This window comes from Plodia interpunctella, chromosome 12, assembly GCF_027563975.2.
Source record: "Plodia interpunctella isolate USDA-ARS_2022_Savannah chromosome 12, ilPloInte3.2, whole genome shotgun sequence".
In the NCBI taxonomy this organism is placed as follows: Eukaryota; Metazoa; Arthropoda; class Insecta; order Lepidoptera; family Pyralidae; genus Plodia; species Plodia interpunctella.
The window spans coordinates 2,713,773-2,733,849 of NC_071305.1; the positions used below are offsets into that span (position 1 = coordinate 2,713,773).

At 33.8% G+C, this 20,077-nt stretch overlaps 2 protein-coding genes across 3 annotated transcripts in view; one reads left to right on the plus strand and one right to left on the minus strand.

Annotated features, from left to right (window-relative positions):
* LOC128674428 (uncharacterized) overlaps positions 1-8,615 on the minus strand; it is a 46,591-nt gene extending 37,976 nt beyond the window's left edge. For both annotated transcript variants that reach the window (XR_010370046.1, XM_064436277.1), the window contains exon 1: positions 7,962-8,615. Coding sequence is in view for 1 of the 2 variants with exons in the window: in XM_064436277.1 (XP_064292347.1) it covers positions 7,962-8,276 (315 nt within the window). In the remaining variant the exon portion in view is untranslated. The remainder of the gene's footprint in view (positions 1-7,961) is intronic.
* LOC128674420 (connectin-like) lies at positions 1,081-19,727 on the plus strand. The gene is made up of 3 exons (XM_053752932.1): positions 1,081-1,273; positions 17,290-18,326; positions 18,868-19,727. The coding sequence occupies exons 1-3, from the start codon at positions 1,098-1,100 to the stop codon at positions 19,608-19,610; spliced, it is 1,956 nt and encodes a 651-aa protein (XP_053608907.1). The 5' UTR covers positions 1,081-1,097; the 3' UTR covers positions 19,611-19,727.
* Positions 19,728-20,077: the final 350 nt, after the last annotated feature.

Below are 20,077 nucleotides of genomic sequence, written 5' to 3' on the forward strand. Positions count from 1 at the left end.
ATACTATGCAGTGATATGCATTTACGTACATACAGCGTTGGGCTTAAACAAACTAAAAACCTAGAAGTTCTGTAGCGTGGGTATACAGGCTATGTGATAAACCTATCGACCTTAAACTAAATTTTATACAACTTAGTACAGACCGCGCGTCAAGCTTTGTATGAATTTGCATGACGGCGCGATAACGCCAAATTTGATGTGTGGTTCAAGTTTCATCCTTGATTAGCCCACCCTAAATGGATTAATTGATGATAGGCAGCAATATCATTTCCAAGGAAGAATAGACAAGTCAGACGGTTGCAAAATCACAGCAGAAATTCGATTAAATTTCAAACATATTCCATTAAAAGTGGTTTACACAGCACGTTTAGAATAGTAGCAAACTTCGCTTAGACGTCCATTTACTGCGAACATTCTAGAGCAAACGATGACCGAACACAAACTTTTACCATTCACTGTGAACTAACTAAAACTAACAACTCAATCCCACTTGGGCTAGACATGTATTCACTTGTAATGTAGAATGTGTATAAATGTAATTGCGATGATTATCACATATTTCTCTTTATAGTCTTATTTCCTCATGGCTGAGGGTCGTGGTCATTACGTGGAATGAAACACGCACAACAACTTTCTTGACACTATGAATGGATTTTGCCATTGCCTACTACATTTCAAACATTTAAACTAAAAAAAGCCATATTTTATTACCCAATGCGCTGGCGAGAAACGGGTTAAAAGATGTAATAAATGAAAAAAATTAAATGAAAATCTAAAAAAAAAATATGTTACTTAAATTTTATTAAAATGTAAAGCAGATTTGTTTAATAATCTGGGTTCATTGACATTTTATCTGCATGTAATATTTATAAAAGATTCTCTATGTAATAAAGCGTGTTCTATTTTTTAATAGTCATTTATTGAGCAACAATATTATCAGCAGCACGAACTGGTCATCAAGACGATTATATCATTAAGTTTTGTAAACATTCATTCAATAGATCATTGGTGTTCTAATTTTAAATTATGTAACACTGTGATTGTTTAGAATTGTTTACAGAAGGGATACAGAAGCACAGTGCACGTTTTGGACGCGTATGGATTGGATCTTCAGGGGACTGGGTTCCGTAGTTCAGTCAGTACCAGTTCAGTGCTCCGCTGTAGGCGCTGGAGGCCGCACGTCTGTGAAATGTTTGTGTGAGTGGTCAAGTTTAAATGTGTTCCATCGTGCTTCGTTCAGTGCCGAAGTTTGGGAATTAGTGAATGATTTAACGTAAGTAAAGGCTTTGTTATTGACGAAAAATCTTTTTTTTATCTTTATCACGTAGGTATGATTTGTTTATGTATTTTTATTTTTATGAATTTTACATCATGTTTCGATTACATTTTTTGAGAATTTTTATTGTTTTTTTATAAAAATCCGTGCATATTTGTTTTTTTTTTGCCTGGTGCTGGCTGTAAATTGACAAAAAATAGAATTTAATGCCTAGCCAAAAACTTATTTTATATTTATAAATATATTTTTAAATTATTATTATCATTATGTAGATGGGCAAATTAAAAATTGCGAGGAAAGTTGGATCGAAACGAAGCTGAAACAAAAATACGCCACATAAAAATGTTGTATGTTAGTCATAAACTGCGGTTTAGCCACAAAGCGAAATAACAGAAACTAAAGCTTTTCTCGTTTTAAACAAAACTAAAACTTTAAACATAGTTTGGGTTTATCTGCATTTTTGTGGTTGAAATTTTCTTATTCACTTTTGCATTGCATATTCGTTAGTAATGGGAAAAAACAAATACCTAGTTATATTACTATCATTCTATTCTATTTTCAGCTGTAAGGCCTGAAACCACAGACTCCGCTTGAAAATTAAAAACCTGTCGCTTTATTGTCAGCCCTTTTTGAGAATGCTGTTGTTGCCGACGAGCTGTTAAGGCGTTATATCCTTTAGTCGTTTCGATGCCTTAATGTTATTTTTTGGCGTATATATATATATATATAAATACGGCAAAAAGTTATCACGCTGGCCCATTGCAAATCGTGTTTCAATATAAACTTAAGCTAATGCTAAGCACTGAATGGTCTGTGTGTTTCTCTCATTGAGGATTTTCCTGGTTTCTTCAACAGCTGTAAAGCATCGGAGCCAAATGTATGGGTTTTAGTCAATTACGTAAAATCTATAGAATTCGATTAAAATCTAAATTAGCATGCGCTTATCTCGAAATTAATATACAAGCTTTATAGACAAGGGTAGTATTTCAATACAGGTCAGTTAACTATAGATTATAGCTAACTATAGATCAAGAAGGGTCAATAAACCCTGGAGGATTGCATCCCTACTCGATTACACACAACATATAATGTTGGACACAAGACATCTCGTTATTGGATTCCCGTCAAACTATGCTATGTGATTGACAAGCAATTCTAATCAAGTTCCACTACATCACTTGACCTATATACAGACCTGTAGCAACACAGTGAACGTGCTTGATATTGGTTATTACATAGGTACGCGAGTTTATGTATAAAATAAAATAAAAAGGTACAAAGACGGATCTTTTTACACAAATGTAAAAAGTTCGTTAGTATCTTTTTAGGTCATGAATTCAACGAAGAAAGAGCTACTTTTCACAGCTCACATAATAGCTGCGCAGCTTGGTTATAAATCATTCCTTACTAAATAATATGAAAAACTAAGCTATTTAAATTTCTCTGAATGGGTTGAAATTATTCAAAGTGTACTTGTACAGTTAACTGAACATCAAATTACCCTGCGATAGATCTTTGTGCTACAACAATAGTGGTGAATTTACAATGAAATTAGGTAAATTGTTTTGCTGTCGACTGTACATCAGACTTATGTATAAAAATATTACGGATGTAGGTGCTGGCTTCAGAGAGTTATTCATGACTAAGAGCAAAATTAAGCGAAGTAGGTAACACCCGAGGATTATAGAGAGAAATAAGAAATAAATAATTTTTCTTTTTTATTTAAAACATTACATTAAAATACTGTAATGTAAATAATGTAATGATGTCTTCATCACCTCTCCTCATGAACATGAGTGGCCCAACTCAAATGTTAAACTTGAAGCGCACGCGTCAAATAGAATAAAGATCTCATAAAAAGGGACCGCTCAAGTTATCAATAAAACATGCAAGGAATACAATTTCGGTTATTGTGAGAGCTGGGCGTAAATATCTGATGGCATTCTCTTAAACATAATACCTAAAACGGTTGTGGTCTAGTGGTTAAGACTGCTTGCAATCGAAAAATTCCAGATTCAAATCCTACTCGAGCTGCATAAGTTTGTATACTACTTTTTCTAGTCATTATCATCTAGGCATGCTGAACCTCTACACTCTATCTGGTATTGTCCATACAAGTTTGTATACTAATCGGACTCATGCATAGTTTTTATAAATCAATTAAAATCTATGAAAAATGTGTCTGTCTGTGTATCTGATTTGGATGAGGTTTTTTTTATTTGATAGCTAATTTTTATGCGTTGGTTCTTAGATATTTTTGATCAAAATCGATTCAGCCGTTCAAAAGTTGTAGCGAAATGAATATTGAAAGTCGGGGTTTTTTTTTTCATTTGTGTAACAAATAAACTTTGAAATATAATATTTTGTGCGTGGATTATGTGATCGGTTTCGTCAACTCGCATTGGGCAGTGGCTAATGCAGCTAAATGTTTTCATGGCCAGCGCATCGTCATCTTGCATTTGCTTAATATTATATGCAGCTGTTTAAGAATATATAGCCTGGTTTTTATTTCATATCGACCATATTTTATTCTAAGCAGCGCAGCGTAAACATACCCTGTTATTCAAAAAAGGCGTTATGTTTCCAGAACATTGAAAGTCCTGGGTTATTTATTAGCTATTGTCCGCGGCTTTGCCCGTAGCAAAAAGTAGCCAATGACACTTTCCAAATCTCCAACTATCCTCACACTAAAAATCACCTCAACCTGTTGCTCTGTTTTGACGTGAAAGACGAACAAACACACAAACACCTTTCACATGTGTGTGTGTAGTATTAGTATGGTTTTATTAATCGACGAAATCTAAGCTTTGCCTGTTGTCAAGAAATTACCTTTATAATGTTTGTGAACTTTGTAATTATTCTCAACCTCATTGACTCATAGTCTCACAGCACAGAATCTCGTCCCACGCAAAATGTGTCTGTAGGTGCTGGTTCACGGCAGCGAATCTGTAAACGATTGTTTACGTTTAGATCCAAATTCATCCAGATTCCATTTTGGAAACATTCACCTTTATTTCAGGCTAATAACCTACCGTTTCGTTTGCTTCCGGTATTGTTAAAAGTTTACAGCGTCTAAATGTTTCTGTGAAAAATTATATTCAAACGCAAAATTATTAGGTCTTTCACACCACACTTTTTCAATTTAATAAAAAGATGGATATTGTTGAAATTTAGTACATTACTCTACTCGTAAATGTATAGAAAATACATTTTTTTCAAGTGGGATTAAAAAAATTAGATTTTTTTTTGTAAATCTGCTCAGTTTTTATGTTTGTTTTGACCCAAAGTTTGTACTAAATATTGGAAATATATATAAGTTTTCATGATTAAATAGTGTGGAAGGTATTGTTGTATTTTTCGGTTTTACTAGAGCAATGCCGAAATGGGCCGCTAGTTACATAAATTCACTACAATTTCGCCACAATTACTTTGACATAAAGTTCATCGTGCTTGTAATGTGCGGTGCATTTTACACCGTTACATGAGTAGAGCACGTTTTGTTGTGAATTCATAAAGGTCTGCAAACTATGTTCGTTCACGTCATAGTGTTGTCCATCATCATAATAAATGCATGTTAACTGCATATTCGTTTTCACAGCGAAGAGTCCTTTCCATTAACTAGGTTGACCTTAATACTTAACGACTTGTTATAGAGGACAAAAATAACTTCCTAGATCCGTTAGTACAGAATAATATCGGAATAATTATAACCATTGCTTGTTAACATTGATGATGGCGAATGATTGCTAATGATCCAATCGTTCCCATGATATATAGTGATCAAAATCGGCAATTTTCAAAAGTCATTTTATTCAATACTAGCGGCGCCCACACCGATCCAGATAAGTGTGTTTCTGACACCAGATCAGACAAGCAAGCAAGCTGGCTAAAGTGATCTTTATGCCGGCTCTTCGTTATCGCTAAACAGTTCACTTAACTGGCGCAGTTTCGACATACATTGATGGTTTTCCTTGCGGTAAATAAAATCTCACAAATAACGTATTTGTGAGATTTTATTTATTCGCATCGTCATCTGTTTGAGTGCCGCAATCACTCTCATCTCCGCATGTTCCCAGTTCCGTTCGGGGTTGTGAAGCCGCGAAGCCCCGGGGTCAGAGTAAAAAAAACCTTTACAATTTTGAAGATTCGGCTGTGATTTTACAACCGGCTGCCTGTCTGACGTCAACCCTACTTGGGAATGCTATTGTTGCCTATCAGCTGCCTAGGCTGTGTCTTTAGTCGCCTCGTCAGTCAACAGCATATAAAGTTATCCTGCATGAACGTCTATGGCGTGGTAACAGCGGCGAGTTTGCAATTAATTTGGGTAGGTTGATATGCTGTCGACTGTACATACGGCATCCACAGGAGTAGTACGGCAATAGCCGGAATTTAAAAAAAAACAAAGATAGGTCAGCCAATTGTGTTTAAATAAGTTATGGGATCATCCGTTGGCAAATTAAGTGACAGTTGCTCTCTGGGCGAATCGCTAAGAAACTTTGAAGTTAACGACTGCAGCTTGAGATTTTACGAGCTTTGCAGTCGAAAGTCTGATGGAAGCTTTGGGACTCTGGTCTGTAAAGTTGCACTTCAGAACACACAATGGGAATGGAATTAAAGTTTTTATGATAACTACTAGTGATAACTATATAATGCTCTTCAGTACAGTCAGCATATCAATTTACTCTATATTAAATTTTACGTGATGACAATAGTGGCTTTGCATTAAGATGATTTGGATAGCCCAATGTGCTGTTGGCTGTACTTCAGATCCAGAGGCATATTTAAAAAAATCTAGTTAAACTAACGCACCCGTTGAGAACAATTAAAGCTGAAATTCGCCTACGCGGAATTTTAATGCCAGCTCCACACTATCGCGGACCAGTTCGCCGAACTTTGACGGATTCGGTATATATACATTGCTGGTTTTTAATTGCGGAAAATAAAAGTACTCACACGAAGTACGCAATGTTTGTGAACTCGAATCAGCATATCTCTGAGTTCAACGATAGTGTGGAGCCGGCATAACACGATATAAAGTTACGTTCGTGCGAACGACCATTAAGTAAGAATTAAAAAAAAAAAACATATAATTCTCATATATTACAACGTTATACACCTACTTTATAACGCAATATTACATCAAAATTTTAGTTAAATATCGGTTTTGCAATATTCACTATTCACTGGGGAACTATGACACCTATAAAATAAAACGTAGTGTAAAACGCAATAAACATGTACTCACTAGCTTATCTAAAATGTTTACGGCGGCTATTTTATAGTAGAAATTATTGTTTAAATAGTATTTTGTATTACGATATCGCATTATTTGTCCCTTGATACCTTTTACTCAGCATTCTAGGTATAATAATGTACGAAAAATATATATGTTTTTACAAATATTTCATTTTTAACACAAGCTTTTATGGTCGTCGTAGAGAGTTTTTGCACTCAATGCGTGTCTAATCATGTCCGTGCAGTAAAATTAATATAATATTATATTTAACCGCTTTATTCTGAATTTCTCATGAATTAAAGCTAGTTTTTGCCCGTGAATTTTCCAAGGGGACAGAATTTTTGACTTGTCTTGTGACAGGATTTTTGTCTTGTTTAAAATAAAAAAATCCGAGTTAGGTGTTTAGGATTTTACCTACATGCAAAGAAAACAATTGGTTTAGTTGTCAACTTATTCAGACTTAACTTCAACTGTCAGCCAAATTGTAAAAAAAAACTCGACTTTGCCTTAATCACGTCAATAAATTCCTATTTCAATGCCATTATCATAAACTAGAGGTCGCTTCTCGCTGTCTGTTCCTAATTTATGCTTAGACCTTTAAAACTAGTGGCTCTGTGAGCTGTAGACCTCGCGAGCTTTGTAGATCGAACAAACTTTTTACATCGTATTTTTTTAAATTGAAATCTTTAATAAAACCACGCAATCCCTACCGCTAGTACTCGTAACTTTATAAAGTGTAATGCTTCATGAAATGTAAAAATAACTTTATAGAATGAATGCATTTTAGCATTAATTTAGAAAACTAAAATCTTTGTTGAATGTAGATATTAGACCAATGACCGAAAAATGATTCACAAATACTTTTTCACAGATTTCTTTCTCAAGAATCTGATATCTGATACTGTTTGTCTACTTTCTAATCAGATTTACTGCGAATCATCGACGCTGTCTGTTTGTGTTGCTCATTCTCAGTAACCTCGAGTCTTTGATGTTTTGTACTTTATACAGAAACAGGGTAAGATTTAATTAAATATTCGAATGGTTGCAGCGTAGCGTAAACATGACTTAAACCACATATATTCTATACTATTTATTTATAATAACATTATTTGCTAACTCACTATTAATTGTTATTAAAAATATGAAATTTCTTTTAAACTATTTTACTTATTTCTTCATAGGTAATGCAGTTAATTAATTTTTTTAAATACTTCACAGTTTTTTTCTTTTCTCTTACAGTATTTTTCTGGGACAAACTCAAATGTTAATGCATTATCCGGCGAAACCACACTATCTAAGGAACCTTTTGAACATATTTTCAATTTCTTTGCCCCTTTCGCTGGCATTAACGCTTTAGCAACTGTGAAGACTGCATTCAATATCCAAGGCATTTCGAAAACAATAATATAATTAATAAAATCTGGATAATATAAATCGGAACATACTTACCAAAAACTTGATAAGTTCCATATCCACATTTCCTATACCACAACCATCCATGTCGAAAAATAAAGTAATTTTCTTATCGCCTTCTTCCTCTCTATCGATTTTTTTCAGCCAGTATAATATCACTCTTTTTATTTTTTCATAATCCTTTTGATCTTTATCGTACAATTTATTGTATACTATAAAAAGTAATCTACCATCTATGTCCCTGCCTCTTGGGAAAAGTATTCCTTCTTTTACATAGTCCATTCGTATATTGCTCTCAATAATTTTCCTGGCTTCAACCGTTTTCCGCCAAACCATGATATTCCTAAGCATATTCGTGGCTTTTTTATATCTCCATCAACGTGAACGAGTATTCTTTTTAAATATTTTTCGTCTTTTTCCAATTCCAAGTCAACTGGATCTAAATCTCCTGGTGGTTTAGGAATTTCTTGTTTCATTCGATTTTCGACAGCACATCTTAAATCTTCTAGCGTTACCATTATTGTTAACTCATTAATTTTATTCGTTATAAGTGTTTTATTTGAAATAGTTCCGTCTTTATATCACATCACTGACTCACATGAATTTGATTATTTGTTATTATATTCATAAGGTTTATTATTACAACTACTGACTCACAAGTTGCTGTCCGTATACATACGACAGTCGAGTAAAAACAACTTGACTCAAATGCTTGAAGTTTTAACAATATTCAAAATAATTGACATTCAGATAGTTGATACGATAATAATATCACATTACACATACCAAATTGATTGCACTATGTAAAATATACTTTTTTTTAGGTAACTGAATAATGCATGCGCATATACATGGTAATGATGTAGGTATATAAGGTTTATAATTACCATCATCAATATAGGTACGCCTTGTGTTGTTGAGCGGGGGATTATTTCGTATTAAAATGAGTTTATTTAATATGAAAATTTACATTTTTATATATTGGCAAATCATTTATTATATTCTGTTTAAAATGGTTATTAAATAGTAAGTGGAAAAGATGATGATTCTTATGTCAGTAGTTACCATGTACCTATTTTAATGGTACCTATAGCACTTTATGGCGCTGCATCTATGAATCAAGACAGATGCAGATGCAATTTATACAGTCATGGAATATGTGAAAAGTATTTTGTGTCAAATGTATTTTGGTTAGTATTAGTTTATACTAATACTAAATAAATAAGTAAATCTTATGATTTAAATTACTTTCCATTCCTTTAATTTATTAAATATATTTAACCAAAGGTACAAACTACTGGCATATATGTGAAAAATATTCAGCAGTCGAAACGCTCTGAAAACCACCCTCCTATACTAATATTATAAAGAGAAAAGATTTGTATTTTTGTTTGGAATGAATAAACTCAAGAACTACTGGCCCAATTTGAATGAAATTTGGTACAGAGATAGACGAAACCTTTAGGAGTGACATAGGCTACTTTTTTATTCTGTTTTATCCGAGCGAAACCGGGGCTGGCCGCTAGTGTTTTATATAACTTCATTGCTGAAATCATAAGAAATAGTTCCAGCAACAATCGATATATCCAATGGAACGACGACAGTTTGATCAATTTAAAACATGTCAGTATTGTTAGTCAACATAACACTTTACTACTTCTCACTTTGGACGTCAGCAAAAAACAAGTATAAAATTGTACTAACAGGAATCTGTTTATCGCAATTTTTATCCATAATTAATCAATCAAAATCGGAAATTGAATGGATCTGAGTGGAACCTGGGTCTCGTAAAAATTGATGTGTCAGAGTTGGGTCGGCGTGTTCATTTATTTAGATACTTACCTACATTTTCTGAGTATATTTTTTGAGGAGCACCTGCTATGATATGACGATGATTGAACAAAAGGTCCCAGGTTCGAATCCTACTTGTGCCACATGAGTTTGTCCAATCTGATTCATGTATGTAACATAGTAGTTTTCGTAGAACAGCACAAGTCTACGAACACTTTTAAAATCCAACGCTATTTCACAAACTAATAGTTCTATAATCGTTACAAATAAACAGTATCTTCTATTCCCAAATTAATTAGAGAACACCGTCACGCGATTAGTCATGATGTTTACGAAGTAATTTATAGAAAGAAATTATAAAATAAAAGTCGGCCACATGACGCTCGTTAATACAGTTTTGTTGTTAAGATCTGTTTTACAACATTAGCGTGAATAATGTGCGCTATATTTTTAATGCCGGCTTTACACACAGTTGTTTGTTTAGGTGGTTGATTCTTATTAAATTGTGTGTGAAATGGCGAAGGCAATGGCAAACCACTCCATTAATAATGCCAAGAAAGTTGTTGCGTGTGTTTCATTCCACGTAATAACCCCGAGCCTCAGCCATGAGGGATACGACTATGAAGAAGATACACACAGTTCGCCAAACTTTGGCAGATTCGTGGGTAAATTCGACATACGTGTGTAGTATATTGATGGTTTTTCCTTGAGGTGAATAAAAGCTTTCATACAAGCTACACAATGTGTAATATACACGTCGGCGTCATCTGTTTGATTTCAGCGTAAAATCGAGATTGGTGGCGCCACAATTCGGACACTCCAAATAAAATGGAAATCTATAGGAATCAAATGCGTGGTTTTGCACACTGAACTGGCTAATGGCTAATGTTGGCTCATGTCAACGTCGACCGACGTGTGTTGCCATGATGTTGTTTGGAAATTACCTAGGTTCGACTCAGCTATATTTATGAGGATCTGATACATTAATGGAGTTATACAGGTTCTTCAGTATGTACGTGGTGGGTAAGTGAGCCACGGGTTCGGTAGAAGCATCATAGGAATTCGCGTCACTTATTTAAATGGCGTAAATTTTAAAAGAATTAAAAATATCAATGCATCGCACAGATATTTTAGTGGTTGACATGCTTGTACTTTATAAACGGCCGTATTTATTTTACAAATGTACTCGTGAGCCCACTATTTCTTACAAAAGGATCGTAATCTTGGCAATACAATACTATGACATCATATTTAGTAGCCGTAGGTGGAATTACTTATCATATGCATTATTGAAGACACATTAGTGATTTTTATCTGACAGCATTATAAAGAAAACATCTTATTTGGAGTGGAGTGCTATTATGAGTACAGTCAACGGCATATTAATAAATAAATAATTACATACCGGACAAATCACACAGACTGAGTTAGCTCCAAAGTAAGTTCGAGACTTGTGTTATAGAATACTAACTCAACGATACTAAATTTTATAACAAATACATAACAAATATATATCCAAAACCCGGGCCAATCAGAAAACGATAATTTTCATCATGACCCGACCGGCGATCGAACCCGGGACCTCTCGGTTCAGAGGCAAGCATTTTACCACTGCGCCACCGAGGTCGTCAACTAAACTATGAACTAAACTATATTAAACTCTTTTAATCATAGCTTTAACTTTAAAATATGTATAGGCTTTTTAAAATAAAATTATTAGTCTGAAATTATTACGGTAAATTGCAATCTAGAAACTCAAAAAGTTAAGCGTGCGCTGTAAATGCAACACACCTCTCAACAATAATTATCATGAATTACACGGATAAATAATTGAATTTTAAAAAATACAGATTTCAATTTAATATATCCGAATTTCAAAAAACTTTGATAGTTGAAACGGGTAATAAATAATATCGATTCATTCCAGTTATATTATATGACGTCATGGTTCTTGGTAATAGTTCGTTGTGAATGTTTATGTTAAATAATGAGCTGCTTTGTGATCTGTTTAAACATTTTTTTGGCCATATCCTGTCTCGTTTTCTATTTTTAAAACAACCTAGCTACTAATATTAAAAATGTTTGTGGGGATGTATGTGTATGTGTGTTACTCTTTCACGCCAAATTTACTGGACGGATTGTTATGAAATTTGGTACACGAGTAGAATATAGCCTGGAATAACACATAGGCTACTTTTTATCCCGAAATTACCACAGCAGCAAAGCTCCGGGACGCAGCTAGTGTCTCATAAATTGTTATTTTAAAATGTTTGCGTTCTGTAACTTTGACCCCGCCGAAATTACGGAATAAAAGGCACCTTAGGTGCACACATCACATGACGTATCACAGGTAATATTCTAACCTTGCGCCAATTTTCATCGAAACTCATTACAAGTAGAATTCGCGTGATTGATTAACAAACATCACACACACACACACATATAAAATTACGCATTTGGGATGATCAGTGCAGTTCATAATAAATTATTCGGTATTTTGGTAACGGTATTTCCAAATAAATAGTTTTTAACTACTTATTTCAATAAATATATAGTATATTGTAATAAGTGTATTTATGACGAATACATTTTGAAATCTGTATAATGGCAATAAAATGTGGAATTATCTAGAGTAAAAATATAGGACGACCTCGGTGGCGAAGTGGTAAAGTGCTCGCCTCTGAACCGAGAGGTCCCGGGTTCGATCTCCGGTCGGGTCATGATGGAAAATGATCTTTTTCTGATTGGCTTGGGTTTTGGATGTTTATCTATATATGTATGTGTTATAAAATATAGTATCGTTGATTTAGAATCCCATAACACAAGTCTAGAACTTACTTTGGGGCTAGCTCAATCTGTGTGATTTGTCCTAATATATTTATTTATACGTGATCAAATTTTGCACACCAAAACATTCTAGAACAAAATTATTGAATTACCAGAAACAACTAAGAATAAATTGGTGATGTTTTGTTTAGGTTAGATCGAAACCACATTGCTATATAACGTTGCGTTACCGACGATAGACGGATGAAACCACGGGCAGGCATCTACTAGTTTATTTTTAATATCTACAGATTTAAACAATATAACGCTATTAAAATAGACGAAATGTAATTTGATTGTAATTTGTATTACAATCAAAAGCTTATTTTAATATTTTTACTGTAATATTTGTATAACAATTCAGAAGTTAGACAGGCATATTTTCATGGCATACTCTAAGTTGCGTTTAACTTTGCTTATTGTGTCGAGTCTAGCATTTCGTAACGAGATCCAAAATCCTTAAATTATTATATTAATAACGTTCATGGAAAAACTAATGCTGTGGACCCTATCGCACCAAAAGGCTATAAAATATAATGTATTTTATATATAAAATATAAGATGTTTTAAATATCTGTGTTGTTTTAAATAACATAGTTGTAAGTAGATTCAGGTACATAGTCTAAAAGTATACACATTGTGTTTGTCACTGAGTGCTGTTAAAAAGAAAAGATTTTTAATGATGCTCTAAAAGGAATGTAATGTTTTCACAGCATCCCATCAACTGACTACTAATATTCAACTTCTTTTAGGTATTTTTATAAATACACTATTATTCCTAATCTGAACTGAACAGTAAAAACAAAATATCTAAAACGAAATAAACTTAAATCCATCGCAGCGACTTTTAAAAATAGCCATAATACTGTCTCGCTCTATTATAGGATTAGATGTCTATGTCAACCCTGGATTCTTTTGACTATGGACAAGTTTATGTTTTTTTTTAATAGGGTACAGTCACCGGCAAAAGTTCAATTTCAAGATTTTATCACAGTCGAAGTTTTCATTGCTTGAAGCAAGTGATACTTTATGAAAACTACTATAGGTAGACATTTGAGTCATATTGGTGTACAAACCCATTTAGCACGCACGAGTTGGATTCAAACCTAAGACCATTCAAACACAGCCAGGCGCCTTAGCTCCTGGATCATCGCCACTTTGCAACATTCGTGAAATTGTGTATCTATTAATTAACGTCACCAAATTTTTCATCACTTAACAATCCAATACACCACAACATTTTGACGCAAAAGAAGAAGAAGAATATCATATCGTCAAGTCAAATTTAAGGCCAGAGCAGACCAAATGCAAAATCCTTCGCATTGTCATAATCCATCTTACATTGCGCAGCTTGTAGACTTTTTTCTACCGCAAGGAAAAACCAACAATCTACGTCGATAACATCAAACTGTTTGGCGATAGATGGAGCCGGTATTAAACGCGCACGGTTACGTATTAGGTCTGCACCGGCATTTGACGATCCAAAATAATCCCCTGTGAGAAACTCAGCTTCACCTAAGATATCACGGGCTCAAAGTTAATCTGCTCCGTAAGTCTTCCTTATCGGATGAACGAGCGGCTGTAATGGACTGACGGTTTTCACTAGTGTAAATGCCACTCTGAATTGTAATGCTACCTAACAATAACTTCTCTTCGAGTGTATTAATTACTAATACTGCTGTTAGATTTGGTTCAAGTCGGACACGACATGACTTGACATCTGACATGACTATTACGAGAAGCTACCGCGTGTAGCACACACTCAAATATTCTTGTAATTTTTTTCTTACAAATAGCTGTACGTGAGTAAGGACGTAAATATTGTCACTTGTCTGTACTGTATATTGAAATAATTTGTACCTATATAACGGGGGTACTAAAATATTGCTAATGCGATTGGAATAAGATACAATTATAATTACGGAAAGCATCGCTAGATTGAGGTATTTAAAAATTATTATTTTCTCAAAAATTATCATCATATCACATTGACCCCCAAAGTAATATGATGCCAAAAACAAAAGAAAAAAAAAACGAAAAAAAAGTAGGAAAGCGGGTCCTGGACCCTGAGCTCTCACTGCGAAAAAAAGCGAGGGAAACGCTCAGATGAGAGAGAGAAAGGTATAACTACAGTCCAGTGCTTCCCGTACAGTCCATTTCATGAATAAGTATATAATTTAGACCATTTCCGGAACATGCACCGTTATTTTCCTGTATTTTTCTTCCAAACCATTTTCCTTTAAATATGAATCAAACAGATAACTCACTTTAAACAATAGGTCAAAAAGGTAACAAAAAGCAAATTAATTTTTCGGAATGATGAAAGGAATTGTTTCCTTTGTGTTTTGAATCGTGATACAATTATCAAATCAGGAAAGCTTTTACTTATTTTATTGAAAGGTTAAATAAATATAAACATGAATAACATACTTTAGCAATACCTTAGAATTTCGTGGTTGTCGAAAATTTTAGATAAATAAAGCTCAATATTGTAGATTTTAGACTACAAAATTTTATACCCTCTTATTATTAAAAAAAGATAATACTTTTAGAAAATGTAGCTATGTTTTGTCTCTTTCTATCAATGTCAAATATTGTAAAATTACATTAGCTTAAAGTTGTTTACCTTGGAATTTCGCGCGGTTGACGGAAATTTGTGATTAATTTTTCCCTAATATTGTATGATTTAGTCCACAAATATTCATAGTTTCCGAGCGAATGTACGGTTTCGGTTATTATACTCGTAGTTTGGGCTTTTATCAATATAATATTAACAAAATATATAGAGAACCTAGTATAATAAGTTCTTGATAGGCGGGTTATTTATATATTGCTAATATGAAATACCAATATGATCACAATAAGTTAGTTATTGGCAATTTCAGCATATTAGTAGCTAAAGCAATTTTGACATCACAATGTTATTAGCTCCAGCGGTTCGGTGCTGCACTGGCATTATCGTCATAAAACTTACATAATCTAAAACAAGATCAACAACCTGCAAGATTAGGAATTGTTAATTCGATATGAATCGATATGACAAATTCGATATGAATCGATGTAAAACGATACCTACCATCAACTTTTACAGAACGATTCCAATGCAACTCAGTTCAGTTTAGGAACTTAAAATGAATTGCATTCATACAAAAAATGAAGTCGTTGGTATGAATTTGCGATGCAGATCAGTTCAGGTCCTAAAGTGGATCGCGTTAAGAGATGATAGTAAGCCCCCTGATGGATATATTGAAAAGTCGACACAAGTTTTCGGAGATTGCTATATTATATTTATATCTTATATTTTGTTTTCTACTTCGAATTGCAGAACTACACTTAAAGTAACTTTTTTCCGCCAAAAGTACTTACGCATTTAGAGAAGTACTGGCCACTAAAACACATAAAAAAATATAAAAAATAGCCAGTATGTTTGTTAGACTGTTTCTAAAAAAAAGTAATTACAGTAACAAGGTGTGAACAGCTTAAAAATGGCGCAATTGCTTCACTTAAGTGCAGTTCTGAATCACGATTCAGGGGAGCGGGTTTCGTTAGCGTTCATTTAGACTTGCACCTTTTATTGTTTTGCTGTTTAGGAGAACTTGAAAAAAGAGGCTTGTTAAATAGGTTATATATACTGTTATTCGATTTTAGAGTTAAGATACTAACTAAAAGCAATGATATCTAGTTGTGAAGCGATGTCTAGTAGAGTTGCTAGAAGTATGAAATAAATCTGTTACAATTCAGAATCTTTTAATGGAATTTAAAAAAAGCAACTTAATGCTTTGAGAATGTTCTTCTAGGCAACTTTTTGCTATAAAAAAATCTTGGAAAAGAAAAATAGTAAAGTGGGTGGGAAACAAGATCGCTCGACTATTTTATGGAAATCGTTTCCAATAGAAAGAGATGGATCCGACCAGCTACTCTGTGGATGTTATCAGAGGGGATTAGGCGAAGACCACAAAAGAGATGGTGGGATGATAACATTCGTTTCCTGGATATGCTGTACTGACAGATATTTGTTGTAAAATGAAACGGATGCCATTACCCATTCGACCCCGGGTGGCGCAGTGGTAAAGTGCTTGCCTCTGAACCGAGAGGTCCCGGGTTCGATCCCCGGTCGGGTCATGATGGAAAATGATATTTTTCTGATTGGCTCGGGTATTGGATGTTTATCTACAGATAAATATATATTATAAAATATAGTATCGTTGAGTTATTATCCCATAACACAAGTCTAGAACTTACTTTGGGGCTAGCTCAATCTGTGTAATTTGTCCTAATATATTTATTTATTTATTATTTAGCTGTGTAATTATAGAGGGCTAATAAAAAACTCAATTACGAAACAGCATAGAAAAATAAGTTTGTGGACGCTATAAAACATAATTAATAAGGACACTACCTTATTAAGTTATAAGCAGATAATACTTATTTAGATGTTGTATCTTTGTAAGTGAGCAGTTTACCTTGGCCAAACCACTGACCACGCCATATGCAAAAAAATAAGATTTGTCGACGCTATATTGACAACAATTATTTATTGAGATCATTGAATGGCTGTGAATGCTTCCATTGACACGTTTAGATGAAATTTACGCATTCAAAAATTTCTTATACATCTCGAATTTACTAAAATTCTTTTCACCATTCGACACATCTATTGATGTTTTCTATACCTATCTTTTATTACGTTTCAAGATATTTCCTTTGGAAACTGATTTGTATTAAGCTCTGTAATTTTCTTTTTCAGGTATCACGCAAAACACAATATGTGGAAAATACTAACCATCGTAATCGCGACGTGGGCGCTAGCAGAATCAAACTTATACGACCATAACAAACGGGACATCGCCACATCTTTATGTGATCCACTGTCCGACAGCAACAATAAAATACGTTGTTACTGCAAAAAATACAGCAGTCATTCTGAACAGGTCAAAGTAGCTGAATGCTCTCTAACCACGAAGAATGTTGAAATGAATGATCCCAGTTGGGACGAGTTCGTCGTGATTGAAAACGTTACTAAACTCACTCTAACTAACACTAAAGGAATTTCACTAAGTTACATACCAACTGATGCTATACAATATACCAAAGCACTGACCAAATTAATTATAACGTACGGAAACATTGAAGACATTCCACCGTTTGCTTTCGCAAACTTGACTCAACTAGAAGAAATTATAGTAAGAGATAGCAACATCAAAACCCTTCAGAAATATGCGTTCGCTCATCATAAAGCCACGCATACTATTAGTTTGGATAACAATGGTATAGAAGAAATAAACAGAGACGTATTTGTAGATTTGCCATCACTAAAACAACTATATCTAACGTCGAATAAAATAGCTATTATTCATGATCGAGCATTTACGCATTTGAACAATTTGAAAGAATTGGAGATTGATAAGAATGAATTATTTAGTTTGAACAGTGAAACATTTCACGGGTTGAGAAAATTAGACAGATTAGTTCTGAGTAATAATAATTTGGAAGTTATTGGGGCTAAAACCTTTGTTCATCTTGTGCAGCTACAGTCACTGAGCTTGGATGGAAATCACATACAAATGTTAGATGAGAAAGCATTTAATGGTGCTACCCAATTAACATCTCTGACTCTAGCTAGAAATAAGCTAAAAGATTTTGACAATGCACAGATTTTTGAAGGACTAAATAATTTAAGATCACTGAGTTTGAGGGATAACCAGTTAGTTAAAATTAAAGCTGAATCAATGACGCCGATTATCAACAATTTGCACACTGTCGGCAGTTTCTTCGATTTTGAAGGTATTTACTTGTCATCTTTATATACTTACACAATGCATACATGATTTTACAGGTAAAGAGAGACTAGGAATATCCACTTACCACGAACCCGACAAATCTCACTCGCTTCCTCTCTACTCATCACTCTCTTCATACAAGCTCTCCGGTTACAAATTCTTCTAACATATTCCCTAATTAGATGATACGGTTGCGGAACTTTCAGCAATGTGGACATCATAATATCCACATTATTTATGAAAACAATCTATTATAACATAGGCTTGTTTGTGTACATCAAAATAATTACATATCAACTAAATAAATATAAGAAAGTGTTAAAGTTGCATTGACGTACCAATCATGGCAAACATACTGTGTAGGTACCGACTTACTATTATAATAATTTAAGTTGTATACTGTTGTGTGTACCAAGAAATAATAAACAAGTTATTGAAGAATCATGGTTCTACTTATAATTTTAATCTATCAAAAAACTATTGATAAACATTCTGTTCACATGATGTATATTTGTTTATTACAATTTTTTTTTCTGTACTTACAGGTAACAAGTTTCCATGCGACTGCAATCTCGACTGGTTTTTGACGCTTATCAACAAAACCCGTAGCACCGTGCTGAAGACTAGTATAGAAAACTTCAAGTGTTACCCGAGTGACGCGCTCCGTGAAACTTGGATGAGAGTATCAGAAGTGGCGCAGAACGAGGAACTCCAAGAATCGGAACCACAAAATCAGCATGACTACGAATATTACGATGACTCCCAACTGAATGGCACATTGTTTTATACAGACATAAGATTTTTACTTAATTGTTCAGGCAATATAGTCCTGCCGGGCCCAACTTATGTTACAAGCGATAACAAAGTTGTCAAAGAACAGTCTAGCCCTACGTCTTCATATACCACTGCGTCTACACCAGTAACTAGCAAGGCTATAATAAGAAATCAGGGGATGTTAGATTTGTTTCCATCAGAAACGACCATAGTGCCAAAAACTGTTACAACTACTGATTCCAGAACGGAATTGAATAAAGTCACAGAAAGAAATGAGAAGAAAATTATTCCAACTACTAGTAAATTAGCAACGGTGTCTGCTAAGCCCATAGACAAAAACTATGATGACCATGATATGGCTTCTGATGAAGCTAAACCTGAGAAGCTAAATGCTCGTAGAAGTTATCATGAAGACATTGACAATGAACAAAAATCAAATAATTCACCAAGTAATGCTGGCTGTGTAACTCTATCTTCGATATTATTAATGCTAAGTCTTAGCTCTTTCCTGTAAGTTAAAGTTAATATTCTGTTATAAATAAAATTAGATTTAAAATTGATAATGTAAGTTAGATCCTTTGACAGTCATTAAAATAAATTAAACGCTTTAAGAATATAACTAAGTACCTAACTCGTGTACTGCTTTTTATTTACGATCTTAGTGCATCTCATATCTCATTCCTAAATCCATAAGCATTAAAGTAGTCATTCAAATCAAAGCTATGCCAAGTTGTGGGTTTCAGTTTATAATTATCATACATATATTATTATCATACAGTTATTACATATTTTTATTTGTTTGCATTGTAAAACAATAACCCCAATTTTAACAATACGAGAATATAAAAATATTCTCGTATTGTTAAAATTGGGGTTATTGAACAATACGAGAATATTTTTCTTGGAGCAAATAGAGCGCAATCAAGAAAAACTATTGTTGTATTCCTGGTTAACAATGTAAACTCGCCGGAAAAGGTGTTT